Source organism: Athene cunicularia, assembly GCF_003259725.1.
Source record: "Athene cunicularia isolate RWA chromosome 15 unlocalized genomic scaffold, athCun1 chr15_part1, whole genome shotgun sequence".
NCBI lineage: Eukaryota > Metazoa > Chordata > Aves > Strigiformes > Strigidae > Athene > Athene cunicularia.
Window position 1 is genome coordinate 7,057,287 of NW_020799121.1, and position 17,875 is coordinate 7,075,161.

Sequence of the window (17,875 nt, forward strand, 5' to 3'; positions counted from 1 at the left end):
GGGGGGGGGGGGGGGGGTAGATGGTTCCCCTTCTCCCTCCGTGCTCCAGCTTGCCTGCTTCAGCTCCAACAGTGGGCACTCAGAGCTAGCACTGAGCTAAGGGCTTGCAGGAGAAGCTATCCTGTTCCAATCATCTTAAAAGAGCAGAGGAGGGGTGGTGAGAGGGAAGTGCACTCCCAGGCTGATTTGAGCACTGCCTTGCACATTTTTTATTCTGCAAACATGAAGTGAGTCTTTCATTCTATTCCCTTTCCTGCTTGTTGTCAACTACTTCAAACCAGATGGGCTCAAGAGATAAAACTATAAAGAATCAATGTCTCTATTTAGTGTGATGCCAAGTCTGCATGCCATCAAAAAATCTGAGGCAAAAAAAATATGAAAAGACAATACTTCCCATAAGTATTATGTTAAAAGTAGCCTAGATGCTCTTTTTCTGTGAGCACAAACAATGGATCCATGAATCACTGCGATTTCATATCAGCAATTTTAAAAATTACCATCAAGACAAATGCCATGTCCACATTCTCTGCCATGTTCAAAGTTATTCTGTAGGCCCAATGCACCAGCCTTCCTCCCACCTATGTCAGAACGTGTTTATAGCAAGGCATGCCATGGGTGCCTGGAAAATGTACCTTTGCATGCATGAGATGCCAGAGCTATGGAGCTGAATAATGGCTCAGCATTTTAACATCCTCCCTCGATTCCCTGATCTGGACATAATCAGGATCAACCAGCCCTGCTGGTAGGAAAGACAGATCACTGTTGTCCAGAAAGTGCCAAAGGATTTTTATAGGTTTTTTTGCTGTCCTAATTTATGTATATGTGAATAAAAACTAGGAGGAAACAGCATCCAGCTATAATCTCAATCTAATATAACAGTGCTTTGTTTTTTAATTAGAACTTCAACTTGTAATAGACAATTAATATTTTTTCATTGCCATGTCACTTTTGTAAGGAGCTAGTACTGCCCTGGGACGGTTCTTCTGCAGTGCATGTGGCTGCCTCAGGACCTCAGTCCCTCCTGCTGCTCTCTCCAGTGGCACTGTAACGTTTGACATTATGACTGTTCATAGTAGAGAAATTAATATATGCTCCTCTGGGTGAGCACAGGCTTATTTAGTGGTGTAGGTGTCTTACAGCATTTTCTAGTGTTCCAACACATTTTAAAAAAGGATGCTGGGGAGGTAAAAGCAAATACTTGTGAAACTGAAATGAGCTTGCGTACAGGTTTAAAAAGACAGACTTATCATAGTGTGCTTACTCTAGGTACTTTTCATCCCTTCCATCCTTGCCCTTTTCCTATGAGGACTCTGGGGCCTTGCTGAAGGTGGTTTATTCAAGGTCCTTCCTGCTTTCCAGAATCTTTGTATCATGTAACTTACAGGAGCAAGTCACTTCTTTGTTTCAGTTTGCCCCCTCACCCCCCATTCTCTCCTCTTTTAATACCGAACTGCAAATCAAATTCCTCTGAGATAAGTCAGACTAACGCAGTACACAGTAATGCTGATAGAACGTACAGATATATTTCATACCATTAATCCAATGAGCAAAACATTCACAACTGAGAGATTATGTTGCTATAGTCCCAACTATGTGGTATAACAACACATTATAGTGTCAAGTTTTTGTGATGGATTGTATTGAAGGGAGATAAACCACTAACAGCTAAAACAAAATTCACCTCCTCAGACATGTGTTAAGTGTATTTGGGGTGTGTATCACTACTAAATGTCTTGGGGGGGGTGTCACTACTCAGGAACAAAATTCTGGATAGGCTGAGTAAATGCAACTGACGATAGCTTTAAAAATGCATAGGGGAGCAAATGGCCCAACCCAAACAGACCCGTTACTTTGTGGTGTTTGGTAAGGGGTGGTGGTAAAACCGTACACAAGAGACTGTCACTAACCAGCACAAACTCTGCCTGCTGCTCTGGTCTTGACCAAAAGGGATGAGAGTATGTGGTAAGGCCAGGGGACAATGAATTTGGTTTCCAGAATGCAGTTACTTGCTCCATGATTCCTTTGATGTTGTTGGCAAGTGGTATGCTTCAGTTTAATTCTATTAAAAAAGTTACATTTCTATTTGTTGTATCTGATAGTGCAGCCATTTGGGGGGTGGGGGTGGGTGTGTTGCATTTAATTTCATACTGTGAGATCTTTAAATCAATTCCCCGCAAAACCCAGTATGATCTTAATTCTTGATAGTTTTCTTCACATTATAAAAGAAACCTCCAGCATGCCCCAGAAGAGTAGGGCATGGATTAAACACAGCCAGGTTTACCTGGAAAAATTAGTCTGGTAGGGGGACCCAGGTTGGAATTTCAGAATACTACAAACACCACAAAAACCATGCCTTCTTCCTTAGTCATCGCTATCACTTTCTTGGTAGCACACTGGTCATGCTTAAACATCAAACTTTGTGTCTCAGCATTGCTGTAACATTGTCTAGTATTAATCCAGGCAGTCATGTGCCATGTTTTATGTAATGATCCATACTTTCACACCACAGACACACAGCCAGAAAAGGAAACACATTGATTTAGCGCTCGGTAATCCTTGTTTAATCCCCAGTCCTTTGGTTTACATCACTAACATGGCTCCTGCAGTAGTCAGTGTTCTATCTTTGTTCTTGGCAGATTGAATTAAAGGAAAGATTTATTCATTTGTAAGCTGGCTTTGCAGATGCATCTCAAATGTACTAAAATCCAAAGCAGTCCAGAAGCTAGTATTGACTTAACTATAAAAATTTGCTCTCTAAAACTCAAACCTTTGCAACAATCCAAGTCGAGCTGCAGAGTAATTTATTGGCTTACTAAAGCAATTGCATTATATAGGGCTAAATTTAACAACTATCTCATTGCAGGCCCTCAGCCTACTTCCTTTTTCACTCGTTACTACAAATACAATTAATCTCCTCTTTCCTTGCTCATCTGCACCTAGGACTGCAGTGCTTTATGGCTCGTGTACTGATAGGAGAAAGGGGTTGGAACTAATGGATTCATTTGCAAAAAATGTTAGAGGGTCAGAGATCACCATTCATTCCAGTGGTGATAAATATTCCATGTAATTGCTGCACAAATGCTAGTGTTTGGGATTTATTTCTATTAGTTTATGAATGCTGGTTGCTTTCTTCCCTCTCATAGTGCCAAAGATGGTGATTCTTGGGAGGAAGCCTTTTGTAATCATTTAGCTGTCATCACCTTCACTCCTGAATCCTTTAGGCCAGGTACAGGCTAGCCCTGTTCCTTTCTGGCAGGTGAGATTCCAGAGCTAACTCCAGCAGCTTAAGGTGGCTCTTCACTCACAACCTTCCTGCTAGCAAGTCAGCGGAAAGCTTGAGTGATAACTATGCTCATGTTACAACTGTAAAGAGCTTTTTTTTTTTTTCCCGAAAAAAATATAATTAATTTCCTAGATGCAATCAGACAACTGTATTTTACAGTCTATAGCAATATAGCCTGTCCTTCCTGTTGGAAATCATTCTTTGGGAAAGCCCAGGTCAGTTCCTTAAGCAAATAAACTTTAAGAAGACTGTAATTCACATTCAAACTATGTCATTTAGGCTCAACTCTAAATCAAACTAATGTAGTCTGGTTGCTCATTTCAAGGAAACTATAATGCGGGAAAAAAGTGCTCTTTACTGAGTGTTCAAATAAAATCAATAGTGATGTAAAGTGTTAATGAATTAATTCTTGTAATATGCAAAAGTATCCCATGGTTAGTGCTTTGGTAATGGGAAGTAAATAAGCATAGGATGGGTCTGTTCTTGCAAGCAGATCTGCAACATGTGTCCTTCCTCTTGAAGCTGATGAAACTCTCTACCTCTGTGTCTGCTTGCTAGTAAGATTACAGATGCAGTTCATGCCCTCATTTTCAATTTGCACTTGCATGACTGTGTTTATTTTTAAATCTACCTAGTCAGACAAACATAAATATTTAACCCACAGTGAAGGGCAGTGTTAGATGTGAAGGCACCTAAGAATCTTTAGTATATCTTCCACAAGACCTATTAGTAAATCTAAACATCCTTTGTGAGGCTCCATAATTAATTTAGACACCAGTGATGACAGTAAATGGTGTTTTTCAGAGAAAATAATATACTCAAGAGTTCCTAACTTTCAGGCTCTGATCTAATAGCACTCTTATTAAGACATGGGGTATTAACCCATTCTTCCTAAGGGGCTCCCACCGTGCCAATATCATAGTATTTGTATCAAAAGTTATTTCCTACTGTGGATGTAAGAAGCACAGGCCTTTGCTAGAGATGTATTTTGTGTACCGCTCTGGGACCTGAGGTCTAGAAATGGGTGGGGGTGGCTGTGAGCCAGGCTGACAGCCAGCGGAGCCAGGAGCAGAGCCAGGCTGTACCAATGCCTGGGAGCCTCACAACAGCCCTGGAGCGTGAGCTGCTTCTAACTGGCGTTCAGAACAAGGGCTGTGCTGAGCATGGAGCTGCCCTGAAACACTGGAGAGATCTGCATCTTAGTCCATGCTCCAGTCTTGAAACTGGCTTCTCACCACTTACAATCCTCTCTGGTGGCACAGCTGCCTTTTCCTGGCAAAAGAATGAGAGCGCCATTACTTCTCTACTGGGACCAGGCTTGGCCCTTCTCATTTCCTACCGTAACCATTTGCCCCAAATGGGTGATCCTTGGATTTCCCTTCCTTTTTCTGCTGGATGAGCATTAAACCTACAGCTCAATTATGCGGAAATTGCCCAACATGTAGGCTGCTGTTTGCTGCTATGGAGAAGCGGCAAGCTTGTACCTCCAGGCCACTCCTCACCCCCAGGGCCACTGCACAGCAGCTCTCAAGTCCATCGGGAAGAAGGGGGAAAAGGAACCTTTAACAGCTGGGATGCACAGCTGAGAGAGAAAACTGAGCATGGGTTCACAAGGCAGGGACTGACTATGTATCTTGATGGTTGTGGTTACTTTGTTTGGGTTTTTTGAGTGATAAGTTGTGGAAATTTACACTTTGCTCAGAAGCTAAGTTTTTCAGGTAGTCCAAAAACATGCTGGGCTCCAGCACTGAGCAGTGCTATGCCTCTTGTTCCAGGAGTCCCAAGGTGGTGATCCTGGTCTTGGGCCATGCAAAATGACATGTGCCTCTAACCTGTGTCTCTAACCCTGTGTCTTGGAGTTGAGGGTGGGCATAAAGTGCTAATTTTTGACACAGGACACCCTTGAGGAGATGCAGAGCTGGTTTTGTCACCTTCCAGGACAGTGCCCAACCACCAGCCTGACAGTGCTTTTTTGGGCATAGGCCTTCATCAGCTCTCACTTCAAGGCTGGTGATTACAAAGGTGCAGTGATTACACAGGTTAAAACAGCAGGCAGGGCACTCTCCTGAGCAGATGGAGACTTATTTAATTTAACTTATTTCAGCAGAATTTCACTAAGTTCCATTTCAAGAGCAGCACACAAACAGGAGATACCAACCTCAAGGCTGCCTGGCAGGCTTCATGTGTAGTGTAGTACAAGACAGGACAGCCAAAAGAAAATCTCTTTGCAGACTCTTTATGACAAGTCCCTGGACCACACATGATACATTATCATGTATCTATTCGTATTTATTTGTTTGTTTATCTATGTTGATTCTGACCTACTTTAAGAAAGGGGAAAAAGAAAAAAAGCAAAGGTTTCTTTCAGCAGCAGGTTTGTGGAGAAGGACCCTGTCTCATTCCATAAGGCTGCTGGCTGGAGCCTCTTGCAGGGTGTAGGTAGCTCCTCCTCTGTGGGGGGGTGGATAATGGGTGGAGATGGAGTCCTTGCGATCTACACAGCTCTGTCTGGTAGACGAAATGAACACCAGCACCTCCTCTTGATTCAGGATCACGCAAAATTAGGCTTTAATTTTCAACTGCTATGTGATCCTCCATGCAGCTACCGAATAGTAAAGAAATAATCAAAGAAATGCATTATTTAAAGTGTCATCACACTCCAAAAGTCTAAGACCAAGTTTTAGTTAGAAAAGCCTGGCAACAGTATCCTGTTTCTGTATTTTAATGGAAAGACCATCAGGCTTGGTGCTTAAGACTTTTAGTCCAACAGTGTTCTCTGCCTGTAAAGCACAGCTGGATAGCAGACCCAAATCTTAATTTGCTTGTGTGTTTTCCCTGAAATAATTTCTGAAGTCTTTTGATGTTGCTGTTCACTACAATTCTGGTGACTTTTGCTTTGATGTCCAGCTCCGTACAGAGGCAGAAACAAATATTCCCAATAAAGTATCCACAGTGCAACGCCCGGAACTCGGAACACTTCAGTTTGTAAAGCTGAGTTCTAGTTTCCAAGCCACCTCCCTTTTCACAATCTGGCCCTTGCTAATTGCTTCAGTGGGACAGTTGTAACTGCAGCTTTGTGACTGAATACAACAGTAAGGTGTCTATGAACAGACTGCTGTGTGTCTAGTATGCTTTAACAGAAGGCAAATGCTGCCTCATGATTCAAACAAAAAAAACCCTTCATGACCAAATTTCAGTTTCCATGACAAGTTAATGGAGCCATTCGCACTGTGTGGATAAGGATTTATCCGTGCAATTCCCCTCAACGTTAATGGGAGTTGTGTAGCTGAATCCCAGACTTGCCATGCTGAAACTTACCCCTAACTCTCCAAGGAGAAGGGCGCTAATTGGATTGGTGAGTTTAAATCCTTCAGCTAGTCAGTCTATGGAAAGGATTTAGCACTGGCTCTGTTAAAGGCTTTACATAGCTTTGCAGTGCAGTGCAGGGGAAGATTTTTTCCCCTTTCTTTCTTGTGATTAATTGTGAGGCTTGAGGTGACAGGAGACATAATGAAATTCATAAATGCCAAAGGCCGTCCCTAGTCACATTCCTGGCTGTTGGTTTAAGTTAGAAACTGACAGAAGTGTGAACAAATCAAGGTTGTTCTGATAGCCTTTCAGTTATGGGGAAGAAAAAGTAACTGACAATGAGAAACCACTGGAAGTGGTTTAATGGGTATAAATTTTCAAGAAAGAGTGATATTTTACACTGATTCAGATCCTTGGATACATAAATGACTTACAAGCAGATGTATTTTGCCCCCACTGCAGTCTGAGGGATTCCAGTCCTTTTTCACAAAAAAAGACACTGGCACAAGTTATTTGAGCAACCTGCCAAACAAAAGCTGTTACAAAATCTGCAGCAGAACTCGAAGTGACTTGTTCTATGTCTGCGCTTGTGGCTGGCCTTGCTCTGCTTGTTATGCATTTTAAAAATCCGCTTCCCTCTCTGGAAAACAAAAGTTGCAGCTTGAACAAGCAGCATAAGAATTAACCTAGGACTCTCACTTCAGCCTGGAAATACATTCTACTACTTCCCCACATTCAGGTTTGAATTACAGTGTAAAGAATTGCTTCATCAGTCCTGTTTTCCTTGTCCGACAGTGCAGAACATGTCACGTCTGAGTATATATTGACCAGATACTGATGCGGTGATCTTTTGAGCCAGCTGCCAGCAGTCTCTCACTGGGGTTTGTGTGATCTGAGAAGGACACACAATGGACAGTTGCTGTGTGGTAGTCCAGCACTGCCAAGGGCTTCAGTTTTTTCCAGCCAAAGATCCTGATGCGATGATCCCACCCTGCTGTTGCTAAAATCTTCTTGTCTGGACGGATGGCGATATCAGATATGCCAGCGTTGACAAGGTTGTGTTTTTTGTAAACCTGTGTGAGAAAATTATAGATGAGCTCTAATGTTTAGAACAGAAGAAAAAGGAACATTTTGGGATTTTAGAAGGTATAATGCCCACCCATATATACTGGTATCACACAGGTAGTATGAGCTTTTCACCACATAGTGAGAACAATTATAGATAGAGATGGAAAAGACCTTAACGTGAGCCTATCTGTCTCCAGCACCATTCTCTAAAAATAAAAGCATCCCTTGTATGTTTTTAGTTTATACTATATTTAAGGCTATTTGTATTCTGTCACAAGGAAAGCTCTTTGTCAAGGTTTTGAGAACCAGACTACACAGCTTTTTTCTTACAGCTATTCTTGCATGAGCTGCAATGTTCAGAGCGACAGCCATATATTTTCCCTGCTTCTGCAATATTCCCATGCTGAGATTCTGAGCTGATGTTTAAACTACCTGCTACTTATTTCTACTACTGTGGGCCCTTACAAAAACCCCAATAAGCTGTGGTAGAATTTACCAGAGTCTTGAGAAAGGAATGCTTCCAGGAATTAGGTTACAGTGTCAGGAAATCTGTATTTCTAGTACTCCTTCCCAAGAGACTTTTATTTACACCAAATTCCAAGAAGGGGATTACGACCAAGTTATTGATTTCAGTCTTGGAAGCCTTTTGTTACTGTTCGGAGACTACTGGGGCACAAGTTTCTGAGGGGCACAATTAAATTGGAAGGCATTTAGCTTCGTTCAGGAGGCACTCCGGGGCTGCACAGGACTTAGCCCAAGAAAAGTTTTCACTTCACTGACGTGAGTTTCCCCTGAAGCACAGAGGAAAAGCTCAATATAATGCACTTTTGCTGTTCTCACCTCAGCTAACTTGTATTAGTCAGCAGACTACCTGGGAAACACATCCAGTATATGCTCCAGAGTGTGTCTGTGTTGAAATAGCCTTGCTTTTGTCACAGAGTGGAAAACACTGTGTGAGTGTATGCTGACCTCAAAGTGCTGTTATTTGTAAGCACAATGGGAAATGACACATTAATGCCACCATCTACTTAAGACTGAATCTGTAGCTATTTTGCACCAAAGCTTCTAAGAATTTCCCAAAACCCTATCATTTAGTGCATGTTTTAATACACTACGTATTGTTTCCTGCTTTTCTGAGGAGGGAAGGGATTGACAAGCCTATTACATCTGAGTAGCTTTCCTCTGGAAAGGACATGCCATGATGCATACTTAGGATTATAAAGAGTATGTTCATTGCAGATAATTTTAACTATAATACTGGATGCAGAAAACTAAAACCCCAGAAACGCTGGTCAAAGTTGGTTTCAGATGCAGTTGAAAGCATCTTGGAATCTTACAGGCACAAAGCTATAAGCAATTATTTTTCAACTATATAACAACTGCCCAGCTACTTACTCAAGAAAAAAGGCTAAATGAAACTTGATGTGCTTCTTGCATGCTCCATACATTCCTCTTTTAAACAGGACCCAACAAACGTGTCTATTCAGAACAGAGGACAGCAAGTTTTGTTCAAGCCTGATGAACAACAGGAGGCTGTACATGGGCCTTTTTGTGGGGCTGCTACTGCAAAACCTGTGCTTTTTGCTAGTACATAAGTTCTTCCAAACTCCCCGGTTACACTAATGTAGCATGGCTTCAGTGGGATTTTTGTTGGCGTATGCATACTGGCAAGGGAAGGATTTATTACTTAATCACCAGCCTGGCAAATGTAAGATGGGCCTTACTCTGTAACTGAGATTATTAGCTAATGGCTATAACCAATCCTGGGTGTGGTGCTTCCCATCATTACTGTCAATTATGCAGGCAAGATCCATACAGCAAAATCAGGCTGACTGGGAGAAATTGCATGTCATCAGCAAGCTACAACTTGAAAATGAAGCCTGTAATGGTGATGCCTTTTGGCTATGGAACATGAGGGAACAGTGGGCATTTGTGCATGATCTGCAAATACAAGAGGTGAGAGAGAAAAACAAAACAAAGTAGAACAACTTGCTCAAGGTATATGCAGCCAGGTGAAATCCTGCTGCCAGGATCTGTACCGTCCAGTCACTTATGGGCAACTAGTGTAGTCAAATGCATACCAACATCATTTCCTAACCAGAAAACCAGCTTGTAATTAAGAAAACAAAGAGGTAAAAACAGGTGAGCTGCTTTCAGCCAGTCATGACCAAGGACACTTGTGTCTACTACCAGATGCATTAAGAAATTTTGACATGTACTAGCTATGATTTTTGTTTTTTTTAAAAATCTCTCCTACACCCAAATCATGTCTTTAAGCCCTATTTTTATTAGAAAAATAGCCAAGATAGCAGCAGCCTTAGCTTCAGCATGAGGTAAAAACTTTAGCAACCTAACTAGCAAAACTTGTGCACTCACTTACATTACAGCCTACAGACTTTTTTTTCTTGCCATGTATAAAGGAGCTTCTGTGATTATCACATTTCTTAGTTCTGCTCTGTTTATTCACCTGCAGAAGTTGTTTACCTCCTACATTCTACCACAAACATCATCACATAATTACAGTATCTTGTCCAAATCAGAAGGTTCATAACCAATCCAGTCATTTGCTGACAGTGATGATTTCAGCAACTTTCTTGTAGAAGACAATACACCAAACTTTCCCCATAGCAATAAACTATGAAGCTACCTTCATCATCTATTCATTGACACACTGGAACATTGCCACTTAAAACAGAGCTGAAGTACCATCATTGCATCATTATTTCTCCAACGGCAGATAGCTATGCACCACGTTTACTTATTAAAACCTTTTAGAATAAAAATAATGTGCCACTGAGTGGCTTTCCAACATCTACCATTACCTCAGGTACCTGGAATGTCAGGAAAAAAAATCTCCATCTGGTTTATATTATTAATGCAATAGTGGAAAAAAACTTAATCTATGTCCTTGACAATCTCTAGTGCTCATATGAAAGATGCATTTTATTAGGGCATTCACACTATGCATGAAGCATAGAAACATTACTTATAGTTTAGAATACTGGGCATTTAAATTTGTTCTGAGAAAAACTACTATCTCTGTGTGATGTGCTGAAGATGTACTAAACCTACATCTCCTGGGAACGTGAATACCCTGTGGAAAACAATACCTGGAATATTTCAGGTGAACAACTGTTTATTTTTCCCATGAGTCATACCTGTAGCCCTGCATTACAGTTAACTCATAACTGAAATGTGCTGTGGAGAACAATATTTTCTTTGAATTTAGGAAAAAGCTATGCTATAATTAATATGAAGGAACAGCTTCCTCTCCAACACCATAGTATTAGAAGCTTTAAGAAGCCTGTCATGATTTAGATTTCTGACACTTTGGCCTTAGAAAACTAGTCTCAATACCAAGTTTCTTACTGGGACTTACCTGCTCACCTTGCTTCTGCTTCCCTGAACTAAGGTCATCAGGTGCAGATGTGTGCCAACAGTGACAGAAAGGCCAGGGCAGGGGGAGGGCAAACATGACAAAAATACCCCAAACCATGACAACTGTGTACCAGACTTGCTAACACTCTTTGTCACATTTGCTTAGAATGCCTTTGCTACTTATTCAGAGTCTAGAGTGCCTCTGTTACTTCTTGTCGTAATGCTTATTAAAGTTCAGATTCTCCTCGGTGAGTATTGTATCCTCCAAACTTCACCTCAGCTGGATGCATTTACACTGCATGCAGTGGAGCCTTAGTGCCCTACCACTCCACAGATGCTAGCTCTGTGGTGATGCCCAGCAGATGATGATATACCTTCACAGTGCCCCCCAGGTGACGAGTCACTGTTGGATGTCCCAGCACTTGCTTTTCTTCCTGTAGCACCATTCAAAAAACAGCATTAACTTGTCACACTACCTAAAAATCTCCACAAAAGCTGCAAGCTGAAAGAGCAATTATTTTTCTTCCACAAACTGGTGTATCCAGCAGCTCTCTTCTCAAGGTTGATATGGGGGCACACAAGGGCTGGTTCAGGCCCCCTTCACTGTGTGTTCAGGGGACAACTACCACTTTAAAAAAGGTTAAAGCACTCAGCAGTGGAGAGGCTATGCATGGGCCATTTTAATTTTCATGAGCCTTATTTATGCACTTCATTTCCACACCTAATTAAAACCTACTTAACCCCTTAGCACTGTTGGAACACTTGCTAAAGTTGTCTAGATTAAGCAATATTTATTGCCATTCACTAGCATAGCCTGAACCGGTGATTATGATACCTCCTTCTAAACCAGCCATTCCAGGTATGCGTAACTCAGACACAAACTGATATATCCAATTAACTTATTTTCCCTGTCTCCAGCTAGGGCTCTAAAGGTGCCAAAGGAAGCTGGTTGCCTAAACCTCATATCCTCTTGGTGCTAGCTGAGCTACTCCCACTCTTTTTGTTTGCGAAGTATTTCATGGAATATTTCTGTCTTTCCCACACTAGAAAGAAAGCTCTATCCATTCAAGCAGAACCTTTGGAAAAGCAATCCTTTGTTTCTCATTTTTATAACTCATTTATAATGTTTAGGACATTTCAAGAGCTGGATACTACTAACGTGATAAATGAAGATACAGAGGCAATGGCTTGAGTAATGCTAGGCTTGTGTGCCTGTTGCAACTTTGGTAAAACCAGAAACATGTGAGAGGGTTTTTTTTTTTTTTCTTTTTTTAAATCCTCACCATCTTTTGCTAAGTCTAGTCACATAGCACAGACATTCTAACCAGTCTGTGATTAATTAGCTAGAGATCTGCAACAACTCCTCTTCATGACTAAATATTTTTTTAGTCTATCAAACTGTTAGTGCAAAGTGGGATAAATGACATTAGAGGGCCAATGATCCTGACCTGGAGGTTCTGTTGCTCATTGAGGCTCCAGATGCTAAGCACCTTTTCAGATGAGCCTGAGATCCCCTTGGCCTTCTCCGAGTCAAAGTCAAGGCTCATCACTGGCTCCTGGTGGCAAACAAGTTGGCTTAATGCTTTTCCCATTGACAAACTCCAAAGGATCACTGATCCATCTTCATAGCCAGCCAGAAGCAACGGTTGTGAACCACAGTTGAGCTGATGGAGGGAAAAGTAAAATTGTTTGAGAAGTAAATAGTCTGTTAAGGAAAATTATCATCCCCAGGAAGGTGCCAAAAAAAGAAATGAAAATGCTGACTGGTGTACAAGTGAAGAGTTTGGAAGTTTGAATGTCAAATCTTGATAGTCCATCCACTTACAAAAAGCATTACTAGGTAACTGCTGACATGCACTTACAGTTTTTATAGCTACATATAAAATTCTATGTTTTATATATACAATACTTATCTAACATACACATATATACACACACACATAGAAAATTTATCTCTGAAAATCCAAACTACTGCTCTCTACAACACCTGAAGAAAGGCTGCCTGAAGTTTTCAGAAGCTTTACTTCATGGCCTGAACTCTGTTAGTGCTCCTTAAAAAATATTACTTAGAGCAATGAAAAAAATTACTTAGAGCAATGAGTTACTATCAAGCTATACAAACCCGTATGGACACTGAAAGAAGTTCCATACTTAAAGACTGCAGTTTCACATTGCCAAGTGTAGGGTTACACATAGGGATCGTTTACCCAAGTGCACCACAGTGCTTAAAGGTAAACACTGAGCCTCTCCTTAGGAATCTCTGGGTGAGTCACCAAGGGGTTAATGGGCGCCCGAGTCCCACTGTAACCAATTGAAGGCTATTTTGATTAATGATGTCACAGGCCAAAGGGCATGGCACCCTGGGCAGACACCTAATTTATTTAAGCCTCTGAAATAACTCAGAGAAGGGAACATTACTGGATTACATGTCACACTTAAGGAAAATATTCATCATTGCTCCAGCCAAAAGACTAATGACCCCGTAAGCAGTAACTGGTTATGTGAGTGAAGATGCAAATCCCTAATGAAAAAGCAGCTAAAAAATAGGCATCTGTTAATGCCAGTTACTTCTTTAATAGGAAAAGAAACACTGAAAGACACATTTGGATCATGATCACCTCATGCAGGCACATCTAAGAAAAGTATCCAGTAGGTTATTCAGCTCTTTCCAAACACCGTCTGATCCTATAGGATTTGTTTGCTTGGTATTCAATTCAAAATAAAGGTAAAGAACATTTATAAAGAATTAATTTTTACTGGTATCACATTATCGAGTGAAGTTCTTCAAACTTGCTGGCTGTCAATGTCATGATACAAACCTGCAGTGGCCAAAGGCTCACTGCCTCTGTTAATGGTCCAGACTATTCTCCCGCTGGTTATTATTTGCTCTAAGGGGAGTTAAACTAACAAGAGATGGGTGGTCTAGGCAATAAGACTGCTGAGTAAAAGCCTCATGTTCTTTCTCAGATTTTTTCAGCCTAAAGAAGTTTTTAAATGAAGACTAGATCTCACTGAGCAGGGAAGAAAATTGCCTCTTAAAAGAAGGAAACCAAAGGGAAATCACCTACACTATCTTTCTGAACAGGTCTGTCCACACCTGGGATCCTGCAGAAACCTCAGTCCTTGCTTTCAGATCCCTTTTCTTTTGAAAATGCAGGGAGCATGCTCTGGCTACAAAGGCCCACAGTGAAGGTCTCTCATAATGCCCAGAATTTTTCTCTCGAATTTTTGATTTGCTAAGATAATATAAGATCAGAACAATTAATATATGTCAATATATGTGAAATAATGTTAACTCATTGGGTATTTTGGATGAAGAGTACCTGGGTTTTAATACCAGGGAAAAGTTTAAAAAAAATCTGAATTAAATGAACATTCCAGATTTTATTTATATATAATAAAGCATAAAACCTTCAAAGCAAAACAAAGAGTTTCATAGCTACTCCAGTTAAGTTTGAAAAAGCCCCAGGTTTGGGCATAAAAAAGCCCCACAATTCTTTGTACTGCTCTTTGAGCACACGACTCCTCCAGAGCCCTGGGGCTCCACAGAAGGCCTAGCTTTCCTTAGCCAGGGAAACGATTTGGGTGGGCAGGGTCAGCTCCTCTGCCTTACTCAAAACGGGATGGCCAGACTCTCATCCGTGCTTATAACCCATATTAAGAGAAGAGAGACAAGTGAGTGCACAGCATTATGGGAAATGCCAAGCAACTTTTTTTTTTTTTTTTTTTGGTGCTGTGTTTATCTTAGCTTAGATTTGAAAAACAGTAATTTGCAAATGAGATCTAAGATTGGTCTATTTTTTTAAAAAAAGTATTGTTTTCTATGGAATGAAGGTCTCCCACACTACTTCTTCCTGACTTTCCCTAACCATATCAAGTGTAATATTTCAATGAGTACGTATACTTAAACAATAAAAGCTATTTAAAGATCAGGGGAGCTCTCAGTCTGATGCCTGGACTCACCAAGTAGGGGTTCACAACAGCCTATTTATTTCTGTTCCTAACAATGGACAGTTCTGGTGAAAAGTCTTCACTATTCATGTTCTGTTTCAGTGGAAAAATGAATTATAAATCATTGTTCTTCCTAAGCAGAACATTCTGTTGTTGCATTTGGATAACTGTCAAGGAAGGAAGAAAAGGTGATCTGCTGTCAAGTCAACAGGAATAATTGCTATAGTTTATATAAAGTAATAACTCTACATTTCCAGTTTCTACATGTATTATTCCTGCTGAATTGTTTTGTTTGCACTGTTACGCAACATGATGCCTTCCCCAAGGACTGCAAAAAATTTAAGGGAAGAGTATCCTCACTACTGCAAATCCTACTCCACCCAATTACTAATAGCAGGAAGGTGTGAAACTGAAGGGACAATGTATTTAACAAAATGAACCTTCACAAGGAAAAAACCCACTGAATGAGCTAATACATTTAAGGACAGCCCTAGTAAAATGAGGGGCGAAAAAAGCTCCAAGACAACAAAATAAAGAGCTGTAAGCTTTTTAACTGCTTAGGAGAAGCCAGCGAGGCTTAATCTAGAAGCCTAACCTAAGCCTTAGTTTCCTTCTGCACTAAAGTAAAGTTTCTAATTCACACTGCTGCTGGTAAGGTGGGTTGTTTCCCTGATACAGGGATGTTTTTTATTGGCATGCAGAAGAATATGATGATATGTGGCTGCAGCCCCCCAACTCTTGTTGGACAACCACGCTGAGCATACTTCCTTCAGACCATTATGCGGCTCTCTCCATGTCAGCTTCTGTTTCAACTTGTTAATTTACTGTGCCATAAGCAACATCAAATAGTCTCTTAGGCAACACATTGCCCATAAGCGATGGGTTGGGGAGTGCTCATCTCCTGGGTATGTCTATATTGCCCAATGCAGTAATGTACAAAGAAATCCTGGATGGCCTCTGTTCAGGAAGGGGTGCAGCTGGGTTAGCTCCTGTTCTCTTTTATGGTTACAGGGTTACTCAGTGAGCTACTTCCAGTGAAACCACAAAACAGAATGCAGAGCATCGCTTTGGTACACCACATACAATTATTTCCCCTTAAGAGTATCCTCCTCCCCCATGCTTTTAAACTGAGTTGCACACATTTGTAGAAGAGCAAATACAGCTGTGAGACTGTAAGGGATTATCTATCCTTGCCTGTTGCAGTCTAGGAAGTTGTGGTGACTTCCCAAAGTCAGAATTTACATTGAATAATTTACTTCTCCCAGTTCCCAGTCCTCTGCTTTATTCCCACTGGCAACAAAATTAAAAACTACATAAAATTAAGACTCCGCACCTGCTCTGCTTCCTAAAGGAATAGCAATATTAATGCATGCAGAAAATATGGCAAGACAGAGGACTTTTTTATACAGGCAACAAAATTTACAACGCTGAACATTGCCTCAGCTATCTTCACCTTATTAAAAAGCAACCAGGAGACAGAAAATCCCATTCATTTCATTAAGTACTGAACACTGATTGCATTTTTAGGAGAAAATTTCTGCTTAATAGAAGACTAATGTCTAATTTTTCTTCTAATTATTTTTTTCCAGTTTTTAATTATAGCATGGGACTTGAACTGCGGCCTCTCCTACTTTTGTCTGAAGACAACAACTGAATTTCTTTAGACTTCACTTGGTTCAGGACCTTGAGTGAAGACACTAACGCCTCAAATTCACAATTGATTGGTAATTTTTTCAACTGAAACTAATACAAATGTTCAGATGAACCTGCAGGAATAACATGCTTGAAATCCACTCGGATGGTACTGCAGACCTATAACAGTATGTGGTCAGGGGGTTAAACTGGGAATCGGCTTTGCCACCAATTGTTTGGAGATTTAGAGAAAATTACCTCAACTTCTTCCTCCCTCCATGGCCACCTTTTTCATTACTTGTCTTTCACTGTTGGCACCCCATAAACATTATTTTCTGACTATTCTGCAAAGGTGATTTTTTTTTTCATTAACTGCTTTTATTTACCTTTTTGTCCAAAGTCAATAGCACCATAAATATTTTGTTCCTATTGTATGTCTGGAATAGAAATGTTCATAGAGTGCTTCCTTGTCCCGAGGGCATTGAAGTGAATGTAACCTGCCATTAAAATCACTGTTTTTAAGTAACCCAATCATTTCTCATCATTTGTAATGCAATGAGAAACCATATCAAACAACTGGCTTCGGTAAGTCACTCATTTTCCTCTTGATTGATGCAAAACCTGTATCTATCCTAAGGATACAAAGCTTTCCCTGAGCATTTGCAAATCTTCCATTAAAGCTTGGAAAGCTCTGAAAGTTACATTAAGGATGTTCACAAATCTTTCCCCCCTTTAATAGTATAATTACTTGATTGGTTTGATAATAAATCAAAATCCAAGTGAAGAAAGATTCATGTGCTTCATATAAAATGAATCACAGGGAAAACATTTCACAATTAGCAGGCGCTCTTGCCTTACCTGCCATAACTTCAGACACATGGGCATGCCCAGCTTGGCACCCACCTCTGGCTTCAAGGTACAGACTGACGTCTTGGATGGCAGCTCCAAAACCTGAACCTGACATCAGGAAAACAAGAGTACTTGGTCAGGCTCCAGGTCAAAATGCTGCTGTTTAAAAACACAACTCTTTTAAGGTGATTAAGGCTAGTATAAGCTCTTCCAGTAACAACTGTCTGGAGGAAACTGAGGAATGTGAGTTAAGTTGGAGCTGTAAGGGAATCTACAGCTATCTAAATAAATGCATTGTTTTAGGAATGACCGGACAAAACTGCTAGAATGAACACATCCTCTTCCTCCACTCTTCTATTTAATCTGTATTATAGCCTTCTTCCCATAGAGTAGATGATATTGTGC

General features: G+C 40.7%; 1 protein-coding gene across 4 annotated transcripts in view; it reads right to left on the reverse strand.

The window, feature by feature from the left end:
- Positions 1–31: 31 nt before the first annotated feature.
- Positions 32–17,875, reverse strand: part of GNB1L (G protein subunit beta 1 like) — a 49,762-nt gene continuing 31,918 nt past the window's right edge. For 3 of the 4 annotated variants that reach the window (XM_026859802.1, XM_026859803.1, XM_026859801.1), the window contains exons 5-7: positions 17,480–17,578; positions 12,487–12,702; positions 32–7,665 (exon numbers count right to left, since the gene is read on the reverse strand). In XM_026859802.1, coding sequence (XP_026715603.1) covers positions 7,399–7,665; positions 12,487–12,702; positions 17,480–17,578 — 582 coding nt within the window. In that variant the 3' untranslated portion in view covers positions 32–7,398. The remainder of the gene's footprint in view (positions 7,666–12,486; positions 12,703–17,479; positions 17,579–17,875) is intronic. The other variant, XR_003399544.1, reaches the window with a different exon arrangement.